The following is a 12448-nucleotide window of genomic DNA, read 5'->3' as shown; positions in this document are numbered from 1 at the left end:
GGCTGGCTAGTGTTGTCGAATGAGTGCATGAAACCTGCGAAACTCTGACATTTAGAAACTAAACATTGTAATGTGAAAAATAATCCAATTCAATTTTTTCAGCGACGCTTAGAGACATTAAATCATTGGAAAGACATAGTTTGGGCCATGGATTCGATTAATAGCAATGACTGGAAGCATCCTATCTTTTATGTTTGTGACATCGCAAAAACAGGGAAACCTCATTCTATCAGGGAAAATTTACTACTTCCAGCTATAAAAGATTTGGTAACTTTTTGCCAAACATAGTTTTTACCACAAGATGTTGATTTGATTCCTCTTTTAAATGATATTGTCAGTCACAGAATTAATAATATGGCAGGTGACATAGAATCTCAGTTAATTGAAAGAGTTAAAAGAGCCCTTATTATGCATTACATATAGACGAGACTGTTGATGTTACAAATGATGCGCAGTTAATATGCTATGTAAGATATGCACATGATAACAACATTCATGACGATATTCTGTTTTGTAGAACTTTGTCATCCCGAACAACTGGAGAAGAAATATTTCACATTCTCAATAATTACATAATACACCAAGGGATCCAGTGGGAAAAATGTATGGACTTCTGTTCGGATGGAGGTTGTGCCTTACAGGCAGGTGTAGTGGGATTGTTTCTAAGGTCAAGGAAGTAGCTCTAGATATGAATTGGCTACATTGTTTCATACATAGGGAAGCGTTACCTCCAAAGGAATGCCACCAGAATTTAAAACTGAAACATATTTTCTGAATAACTTTTTTAAGAAATTTCTGTGGGTTCATGATCCATTTCAGGCTTAGTCACAAGAATGACCCTTCATTATCGAAAAACGAACAGTTAATTGAGCTTTCAAGTGACAGTGGGCTTAAAATGCAATTCCGTTATCTTGGTTTGGCTCGATTCTGGATCTCGCCTTCAGTGAGAAGTGAATTTCCTGAATTATCTGAAGAAGCATTGAAAATCATCATTTAGTTTTCTACGACCTATCTTTGTGAGAAAGGATTTTATTGCTCCATCAAATAAAAACAAAATGCAGAAATCGTCTCAGTGTGTGTGTGTGCGTGCTGATCTTTAATTGAAGTTGACCGATATTGAGCCAGATATCCAGCAACTCTGCAAGGGCTGAGAAGCTCAACCATCTCATTAAAAGTAAGACATAATTATATCATATTATTTGTTTAATAAAAATTAAAACTTTGTTCAATAATGACACACTTTTAATCATTTACTGCCAATTTAATTAATTATGTTTTTAGATTTATTATGTCAAAACATGCTTTTAGATTTATTATGTTATAAATGGCACAATTTTTCCCAAATGTTGGTAATCCCCCACATAGGTTTTTAAAAAAATTATATGTGGTCTGTGGAATTGTTTTAAGCATTTTACTGGTACTTGGGCTTAGAAAGGTTGAGAAATGCTGGGATAGAATATACAGTATCTTAAAGGAAACGCATTGTCCACCACGCTGTGCAGATTTGGCTACAATTAATTGATAAATTAAAGTATTCAAAGTTATTCTAGAATTAATTACATTAGACCTAAGATAAGCACTGATGTACTCATCTTAATTATACACTTTAAAACTTTCATACATCGATAAAAATGCAATCATACGGTCAAGCTGACGTGAATTTTGTAGCGCGGGTTGCATGAGCCACGATAGCACACCCAACTGAAATGGCAACCGACACCATTGATACATAGACAGTCATACATATGTACATACTCATATATACATAGGCAGTCTACTATCCATAGGCCTGCCAGCTCATCAGAAACCAGTACTATGGATTCTGCCAATCTGATCTTTGACTGACCTTTTAGTCTACATCACCCACCACTGAACATTTTCAATGAAAAAGCTTGGAAACATGCTGTTACTTTTAAAATTTCCAAGGGTTTGGATCCTGTATGGTATCAAGACTTGCTGAGTAAATTGCTTTCCTTTGGTCTGCCTTCCAATGTGTGTAATTAAGTACAGGTATCCCTTGCTTAACGGATTTGATTATCGCGGCGAAATTAATTGCGGCAATCCCTTGATATACGCGACGAGAGTTTTGATTAACACGCCTTTAAATTTACATGCAAAATCATGCTCACACCGCGAGGCTGATAGCCTCGTGGTCATCCAAATTCTCTTAATGATATGTGTGAAAATGTGAAAGTTTTATTTTTCCCACCAAATACAACATCATTGTTACAACCTATGGACATGGGAGTCATTGCAACTTTCAAAGCCTATTTTCTTAAAAAGACATTCTTAAAGGTAGAAACAATAACGGGGAGAAAATGTGATTATGCTCCATGAATTTTGGAAAAAATGTATCATTAAACACGCAATTGAGAACATTCGTGACTCGTGGGAGCAAGTGTCTTCTAGTTGCATGAAAGCTGTTTGGAAAAACCTTCTGCCAGAATGTGCTAATGACTTAGGTTGTTTTCAAAATCCTGTGAACAACGTGGTCAAAAAAATCGTTGCAATTGGTGAAGACCTCGGTTTTGATGGTGTTAATGCAGAAGATGTTAAAAAATTGGATTCAAAAGATTTCAGTGACAACAATCTTCTTGAAATTGAAAAACGCACATATGAAGACAACAAATGAAATGTGAAGATGAGGTTCCAAAGGAAATAACAGTCAAAGAACTGGATGGAATATTTTGCAGTTTAGAATCGCTTAAGCAGCAAGTAATGGATATGGATCCAGATGTTAATCAAAAAATGCTTGTTTGCCGAGGTCTGGAGAGTCATTTTGCTTGTTATTGTAGAATTTATGCCGATAAGAAAAAAAACTAAAACTGTTCAAATGACTCTTTAATGACAAATAACTTCTTTTGATTAAAAAAAATTGCAGTAACTAATGTAGGTACAAGTATTAAACATTTACTTTGCATTCATTTTTTATCATTCCTGAAAGAGTACCATATAAAACGAACTATTAGTACAGTAATCGATCAGGGACAAATTGTACTTTTTACTATTGATTATTAGATTTGATTAATGTGATTTTGATATACGTGGTAACATCGAGGGATTAATTAACCGCGTTAATCGAAGGATACCTGTAGTCAGATTTCTCTCGCTCTCTCCTCGTTCACTGCATGTTGCAGTAGTTGAACTCCTCTCTTTGAGCTTTACCACCAATGCAGGAGTGCTTTAGTACTGTGATACATAAATGACATGCTCTAAGTCACCATTAATCCTATATCATCTTTGCTGATCATTGTACACTCCATTCATTTTATTCGTTCAACAAACCATGTAGTATGTAGACATCCCAAATTTCATGATTATCTGCAATCAGTACTTTAAAATGCTAATCCACATACCATCGTTTAATGGTACAAGTATAATCTGGCTACCTTCAATGCTACCAAAACACACTCTTGCCTTTTTTCTCATAAAAGGAATCTCAGATGACGTATGCATAGTAACACACAAATCATCAGATAGGATTACATTTTTATTTTTGAATTGCTATTTACCTCTAGCTGCTCCTGACATAAGCAAATCAAAGTCTAACCTTTCTCAGCTTCAAAAAAACTAGGCATTCTTTTCTGCTTAAGATGCTATTGAAAAACTCGTCCAGTTGCTCTCCAGAGGAGAGGTCAACTTAGTTCATAGACATTCCCACCCCTGACTCACTTTAACCTTTCACAGATGCACTTATTCTTTCTTTTCCAGCTTTCTTTTCTACAGGTACTTCATGGACACTGCTTCACTTAACTGGCAACCATCATTCCTCCACTTTCAATTGGGCTTGTTGATAGAACAGCAGCTGTCCAACAATCCTTTTCACTAAAACTGAACACACTGAACCTGCTGTTCCTCCTCTTCTTTTTTATTTCATCTGTCTGTCTTCCTGAACAGCCTTCTAGTAGGATTCTTCTTTCCCACCAATCACACCTGAGCCCCATACAGCACTGATATGGAATCTATATATTGTGTGTAGGTTTGATATTAGAGAGAAATAAAAAAAAAAAAATACGAAAAAAAAACATTCAGCAAAAAAGCAAGTGCTTTTGGAACACAAAACTGCTGTCAGCCCAGCACAGTTTTAGAGCAATGTCAAACATGCACACATTTATCATACTGATTCATTCTCTTTATGTTGCTATCACATTCTACATGGTTCTTAACTTCATTAAGCTATGAATATTTTTTATAGATATGTTTGAGAAATATCAGTTCCCATTTTCAAGGCATTATTGAATCTGTTGGCATATTTTCAAGGGATGCAAATTTTATAAGTCCAGTATAGCAGTATACATCTCCTCAAGGAGATGTGCTTTGCATTATGTGAGATACTGAGACAAGGAGTGATGAGAGCTTGGTCCACCATTGCTCGGAATTGCCTGGTGTTGCACAACCTTACCTCAGTCCTGAAGATATTTTTCGGTGCAAAGTTTGTTTGCTTACACTTGGATAAAGGATTAAACTAAATTTATTATAGTCTAACCAAGTGCAAAATAAACTTCCAACATCTTTAAGTCCAGGTTTGCAACATAAATGTGAGAATTAATGTAAAATAATTACTATTTAATCATATTTCCAAATTCTGTTTGACTTGTGTAATTTTTGTGAACTTGTTATATACCTCAGTAAATGTACATGAAATTGAAATATTATAATATATCCAAAGTGTGATCAAAAATTTTCCAGAATACAATTACCAAATGAAGCCATTGGTTACAGCATACTTCTGCCTGATATAGGCATTATTGAATCTGTTGGCATATTTTTCATATTTGTAGCTTGCATTACTGAGATATAATAGTGTGTATGTGTACTCTTTGCTAATTTGCATTATATCTAATTTTTAAAAAATAATAAATAAATAAATAAATAAAAAAGCAGAATTTACGTTCTGCTTGAAACTGGAATGGTGAAATCTTGCAATTTTTAAAATGTGAGGAAGCAGTGAACATAATTAAAATATGATGGTTTCTGAGTTATTGGAGCAATGATTGGTTGATTCAAATGTTTGAAATGTTCATCTGTGAGAAAATTGGACACAGAAATGTGTCCACTTTGCACAGATTAAAGAACTTATCCATGCAATACATTGCTTTGTATATATTTGAAGTAGAACACTGCACTGACATTTAATGTTTATGACAAAATTTTCGACCATGTTTCAAAGGCAATCATCTTATATAATTACATGTATGAGAAATATTTAATAAGATTACTTCCCAAAAACTGAGATAGCTTAAGGTAGTCATTCTTATTTAGGTTGGCAAATCAGTTTTGGAATCAGAAAAAAGGATTTAGTGCATGTCCTTAGAAGAATGTCTACATGTGATTCCAGGTGGGTCTTATATCATGCTATATTTTCCTAATATAGTACATGGAAAAACAAAAGTCTTGTATAGCAACTGTTTTCTGCCAGAATGATTAAAAAAAAAAAAAACAGCGAACTGCTGCCTCATTATCCAAACCTTTAATAATAATGTTGCCATAAATTATTCCAGTTTTGGGAAGTAATCTCATGAAATATTCCTCATTATTATATTCCCAATTCTTACTTTGTGTTAGTCTCAACAGCCGGTTACAGACAAATATTTTGGCTTCTTTTGAAATCTAATTAATACTCTTATAAGCATTTTAATTTATATCTGCAGTACATTATAGCTGTGATTTGCATATATATATATATATATATTCCTTCTGCCTGTTTCCTGAGTGAAAACCCTGCCACTTCCATGTGAGACCCAGTTTTTCCAACTAGAATGAATCATCTAAACTGACTGAGCTGTGAAGACTGATTAAAAAAAAAAAAAAATCTATTAACTGATTTATCACTTTGGCTTCAGTATTAATACAGATGGTGTCTTCCTCATAATGACTTCTATATCTGCTATAGGTCTTGTTTTTCTGTTGTACTTGATTGTAATTATTAGTGTTAATTTGCCATGAAACATGGTTAAAATTTTTTACTGAATATTACAAAGGTGAATTGCTCTGTTAAATATAGTATGTCTGTATCCTTGCATCACTGTCTTTTGTTGAATATATCACCATCTCACAACAAATATAACCTAATGAGTGGTGTATTGAAGATTTGATTTTTCAAAGATAATTCGGTTTGGCCATTTTATATGGACAGGAAGTTATCCAAAAATTGCACAACTTTTCTGCACCCTCCTTACATGTCAAATCTTGCACTTTTTTTTTTTTTCTGTTTGTTTTTAGAACTCAAGTTGATTCTGAACTTGAGGAGATTTGATGACGTTGCAGTTGAGAGAGAGAGGGGGGGGGGACATTTTTGCTGACTTCAAAATAAAAAACAGGTCTTCTGAAATGTTGTGAACATAAAGTTCACTGATCAAGTCATAGGGCTTTTGAAGAGGACAGCATAGAATAGCAGGTAAATGCTACTTTCTTAAAGAAGAAAAATGGAATCTGGAAATTTTTTAATCACACTTCTTCACACAGTAAGCATAAACTGAACAAAACTAAAAAAAAAAACTAACCTCAATATATTGTTGATATTTTTCAAGAAATGACTCAAGTGAAAAAAAGAACAATAAGAGTCAAACCAGGCCTTTGTCAGCAACTCCAACAACCCTTGATGCAGCCCATGTTTTTCAAGAATACACATATAAAAAGATAACAGCTTGTGATTACTGCAGAGAAATTCTCAGAGGTGTGTATAATCATATATGAAATCATTACTTAATATTTAAAATATTAACTTACACTTAAGCTCTCTCTCTCTATATATATATATATATATATTTATGTAAATATATTTATGTAAATATGTCTACTTTATTCTAACATGTATTCAGACACCAGTAATGTGAAAAAACATTGATTTTTTAATGAAAAAATAAATCACTTATTGGACAGCTGGGCAGGCCTGTAAGTTATTAATGGCCAGAGAATCAGCCATTATGATTATGGTTGAATTAGGTCTAAATCCCCCACTCATTACATGGTTGTTTATAGGTTGCAAATGATTTTCAGTGAATGAAAGTACCCCTCTGCTTATTGGAGTTATAAAGTGGCCTTGAAAAGATCTATATTTGGTTTTTTTAGAGTAAAGTTCTCACCGTATCTTGTCCTTAAACCATCCACGAATCCTGCTGAGGGCATGGATATTTGTGATTGCCTTACCTTGTGTACTGCTATAACCTTTGATATGGTGTAGTATGACCTTTGCTGTCCTTGTGCCATTAAGGAAAGAAACAATCAGTCATCACCATCCAAGGCATTAAATGAGCAATGAGTTTATAATCTCTTTCAAGAACAGAAATGACAAAAAAAAATTGCTTAACAACATCATGCAGACATCTCAACAGCTAGAATGAATTTATCAGGCTTATTTTGCATCAGTATTCCTATTCATTCTAAACATAATGATTGGATTAGCAATGATCAGGACTGACCATGAAGTTAATTCTGCAATGCATTTTTCCCTCCTTATATCTCAAATATGTATAACTGTTGAATGAAATGGTAGTATCATGCTGTAATATGAAAGCTTTAACTCTGGGAAGTGGAAGGAGCATTTATTTCTAGTTTGTACTGGGTTTGTCCAAAATACCATTATTATACGTAGCATTAATAATTTTTGATTATTGTGAATAACTGCTAGTCAGAACCAAGAGAAAAGTTAAGCATCATGGCAGCTCTTCCTTCATGGAAATACATTATTCCATGTGAATAGTATCAACTGTATGAAACAACTAACTTTATGACATCTCTTTGTTGGAAGTTCAGTTCTGGAATAATGCATTCTTTAAGCATTTTCTACATCAGATGAATGATAAACATTATGCAGTAGTTTTCGTTGCTCCATGTATTTTGTTTCTGATGCTACAGGACAGTTATGGACACTAAAACATAGCAAATGATATGAAGTATTCATAAGTGTTTTGTGTAACTTCCAAAGGTCACCTGCGATGAAAACTTTCAGGGATGGTATGATTTATCCTACTTAGGATTTGGTGATCTCTATGCATTACTTTTCATAACTATTGTATTAGCTTCATTCTTCCATCTTTTTATGCTATTGGTTACTGTTGAATTTGAAAAGTGAACCTCCAAAACACTTAAGACTCTAGTATATCTGCTTCTATCTTTGTTTTACTGTACTTAGTAAAACAAAGATAGAAAAATACAACATAGTTAAAATTTTAACTGACCTTTTAGTAGTAGAAAAAGCTTAAAGCGAGTTATTTCCATTTACTAACCTTTTAAAACAAAAGAAAAGCATATTTCATCAAGGTTTATAGTTTTATACAACAAAGTGAAACTAGCCTCAACTTACCTGATATCAATAATTCACATGATTCGTGCATAAATAATTGACAGGTGTTTACCAGATGAATGCTGCTGAAACTTTCCAAAGGGCAGAAGGTTGAATGGAAATGTGAACAAAAAGGATTCCTGGAAATTGAGTGTAATGAAGAGAATTTTTTTTCCCCATTAGTGACAAATGATTGTAATGTGTTATTCTTCCTACCCTCTTTTTTTTCTCTGCATTCAGCTTATTATAAGAGTTGGTCATGGACTGCAGAGTTTGATAGCTAGAAGGAGGAGAGGTGATAAGAATGGGACATTTAAACTGTTGAGAGATATTACAGGATTGACACTGAGAAGTTCTTTTGTATGGTCAATCAAGAGGAAGAAGCAAGGAAAAAGGGTTATCTCTGGGTTACAAATGAGGGTAGTGAGTAAGAAAGCAAGAGTACCCTTTTTTTTGTATGGAGGATGGTTGAACTGTGGAATACATTGCCTGATAGGGTAGTCAAAGCATGAACAGTGAATGACTTTAAGAAATGGTATGATATAGTTTGTGTTTAAGATGAGCCTTCAATGATGAATCTAATAACTGATGGAGATCCTGAATAATAATTATAATTATATTGGTATCTCCATGGAGTCAGAAGACTCATCACAGGAGATCCCACGCTAACCCTTTATACACATAATATGTATCATCTCCTTAAACTCTGTTAAGGCACTAACAAGTAATTCTCTGATCTTATAAGTATCTATCATACTGTCCACCACCTCTTGATCTCCAAGAAACTGAGGTTGCCAAATCTGTGCACAATAATCAACAACTGAATCAGAGCTTCATTGAGAGGGATAATAGGCTTCATATCTTTACTTATTAGTGTATTTCTCAACTTCAAAGTAATTCTTGGAGATATTTTCCAACTTTTGCAATATGCCATCTGAACTTCAACTCTGTCCACATCCCCCAAGTCTCTAGCTTCATCAATTTCTTGCAATTCAGTACTATAAATATGATGCCCAGCAGTATGTAATCTTTTCAATCCGAAGTGCATAATCTTACATTTCAATATCAGTTTTATTAAATCATCCTGCAGGATATCTACAACTTGATGCAAAAGTGGAGAGGGCAGTAGTTTTGATAATCGTCAAACAACTATAACCCCCCCCCCCCGTTAAATCATTTCTTGTATCGTTAATACACTGCAGGAGAATTGGCATTGCCTCTGACAAAGTTGTTCAGCCTGAATCTCGGCTCTGGCAGGGTTCCAAGGGAGTGGAATTACGATTGCATAAAAGTGGCTCCAAGACAGAGGTAGCAAACTGCAGACCCATTAATATTTTGGGAGTGGTTGTTAAAGTATTGGAAAAGTTGGTGAAAGGTAAAATACAACAGTGGGCAGATAGGGATGACCTACCCTTTACAAAGCCATGCTGCCCACCACTCTATAGTGGGCAGAATGGTTTTGTAAAGGGTAGGTCATGTCTTAGTAACTTGATCACATTTTATAATAAAGTGACAGTTGGGTTGCAATATGCTGAACTTCAGCTCTGTCCACATAATTGGATAAAGGTAATTGCTACACCATGATACTGCTCAACTTTGCCAAGGCATTTGACAGAATACCACATGGAAAACTATTACAAACACTGGAGAGAATGGGAATGGATAGGAGACTAGCAGCATGGATAAGGGGATGGCTGACAGACAGATACCTGAGAGTAGTATATGGGTGGAGTGGAGTCTAGGAGAATGATGTGACTATTGGTGTACCTCAGGATTCGGTACTAGGACCACTACTCTTTAAATTTATTATTATTATTATTTGACTTTCATGGAGTCCGAGATTCATCGTGAGATATCACACTACTGCACACAGCGCTCATCCAACTGTGCCTTACTGATTCAATGTATCTACACCCACAACACACTCAGGCAATGCATTCCAATCATCCTCCATGCAAAGAACCTACTTCTCACTCCTCTATTCACCCCTTCCTTATACTTCAATTGATGCCCCTTGTTCTACTCCCTTCTCTCATTCTATGAAAAATTTCTTCCATGTCTACCCAATAACAGCCCCTGACTAGCTTGTATGTCTCAATCATATCCCCCTCTTCCTCCTATTCACGAGACTGCAACTTACATTTTCCCAATCTGTCCTCATACTCCACATTCCAGAGACCACTGACTACCTTTGTGAATCTTCTCTGGACCCTTTCCAACATACCCTCATCACCATGAAAACCCGGCGACCAAATCTGAGCACAATAATCCATATGAGGCCTGATCAAGGCCTTATACAATGGAATCGTAACCTCTCTATTTCTGCATGTCAGGGTCCTCCACATTATTGCCATTATCAGATGTGATGTCTTCACAACTTGTGCAATGTGGCCCCTGAATTTCAGGTCCTTGTCTACCATCACTCTTAGATCTCTCATCTCCTCTACTTCCGTTAAAGTTTCCCCACAAAGTATATACTTTGCATCCCATCATTGCTTACCAATTCTCAAAACCTTGCACTTTGCAACATTGAACTGACAGTTCAACTTACCTGCTCAATCATGCAATCTATTCAAGTCCTCTTGTAAGGCAATAACATCCACTTGCCTCTGCATTGATCTCCCCAGTTTTGCATCATCTGCAAACAGCTGGATATCACTAGTTAAACCCAACCCGATATCATTAACATACAAATTGAACAACAATGGCCCCAAAACTGACCTTTCACCTAGTCACCTTTCTTTTCCAGGATACTGCACCCCACATACAAATTTCTGATACCTATCTGACAGCCAGTCACTGATCCAACTCAGAAGTCTGTTATCCAATCCCATCTGTTTCAATTTATTTAAGACCTTATCATGTGGCAATCTATCAAAATTCTTTGCAAAATCTAAGTACACCACTGTATATACATCTCCTCTGTCCAAAATATTTGTCACCCTGTTATAGTACGTAAGTTAGTGAAACATGATCTCCCCTTAGCAAACCCATGCTGTTAACTACAGAGAATTCTGCTGTTATCAACCTATTTCTGTATCCTACTTCTCACCAATCTCTCCAGGACCTTCACCACAACTCCAGATATACAGACTGGTCTATAATTTGAAGCTACAGCCTTATCACTGCATTTATGCAGTGGAACAATTTAATCCTCCTTCCACATTCCTTGGAACCTGTTCTGTTGTAAGACTCTTATTAAACAGGCATGCTAATTCCCTGGAACATTCCCTTAAGGTGCATGGTGATATGTCATCAAATCCTATTGCCTTATTGACATCAAGTTTATTTCCTTAAATACCTCTTGCACATTAACGGTTAATCCATCCTCTCCTATGTCCTCTACACTTAAATTCCTCTTGATTCTAACCTGATCAGGATGAAATACCCTTATAAATTGATCACTGAATTCCTCAGCAATGTCTTCTGCAGCAGTTACCATTTTACCACTTTCATCCTTTAACTTCATCTTGCCATGATCATTCTTCCTTGTACTTACCACATATCTAAAAAAAAAAAAAAAAAAAAACTCTAGGGTTTTTCTTTGCCTGATTTGCAAATTTTTGCTCATACTCTACTTTTGTTTTCCTTACTGAGTCACTCTTCTGGCTTGTTCTTTATACTCTTCATTAGACTGATTATCACCATTATTCATTTTGTACTTCCTCCTAAGTACCTTATTTTTCCAGATTTCATGTTTAAGCTCCACATTCGTCCATTTTACACCTACCTTATTCAACTTTCGCCTTTGGAATACAGCTGTACATTGATGCTGCTATGTATTTCTTTGTCAGTTTCCATTCAGCATTTATTTCCTTACTACTCAACTCCTCTTTCCATGTTATAGCTCCAAGCTGTCTCCTAAGCTTGTCATAATCACCAGCCTTATAATTCCACATATATCCCTTCTTCATTTGTGTATATCAATTACAGTTCATTTGTATATCAGTGACATAGGGAAAGATTTAAGAGGGCAATATTCAGTTGTTTGCTGAATGTTGCAAAAATAGGGAGAGCAATAGTTGATAAAGGTGATGTAGATATCCTGCAGGATGACTTAAATAAATTGGGATATGGACAAAGGATAATGATTGTCAATTTAATGTTGCAAAATGTAAGGCTTATGCACTTCGGGATGAAAAGGTTGCATATGGTGTATCATAT

The 12448-nt window shown here is 35.2% G+C and overlaps 1 protein-coding gene across 3 annotated transcripts in view; it reads left to right on the top strand.

The window, feature by feature from the left end:
• Positions 1 to 12448, top strand: part of Stacl (SH3 and cysteine-rich domain-containing protein) — a 708284-nt gene that overhangs the window by 316660 nt on the left and 379176 nt on the right. For all 3 annotated transcript variants that reach the window (XR_016549521.1, XM_090405477.1, XM_090405478.1), the window contains exon 11: positions 6531 to 6676. Coding sequence is in view for 2 of the 3 variants with exons in the window: in XM_090405477.1 (XP_090261603.1) it covers positions 6531 to 6676 (146 nt within the window). In the remaining variant the exon portion in view is untranslated. The remainder of the gene's footprint in view (positions 1 to 6530; positions 6677 to 12448) is intronic.

This window comes from Typopeltis vanoorti, chromosome 15, assembly GCF_054136105.1.
Source record: "Typopeltis vanoorti isolate ZY-2024b chromosome 15, IOZ_Tvanoo_1.0, whole genome shotgun sequence".
NCBI lineage: Eukaryota > Metazoa > Arthropoda > Arachnida > Uropygi > Thelyphonidae > Typopeltis > Typopeltis vanoorti.
This window is presented reverse-complemented; position numbering and strand designations above follow the sequence as displayed.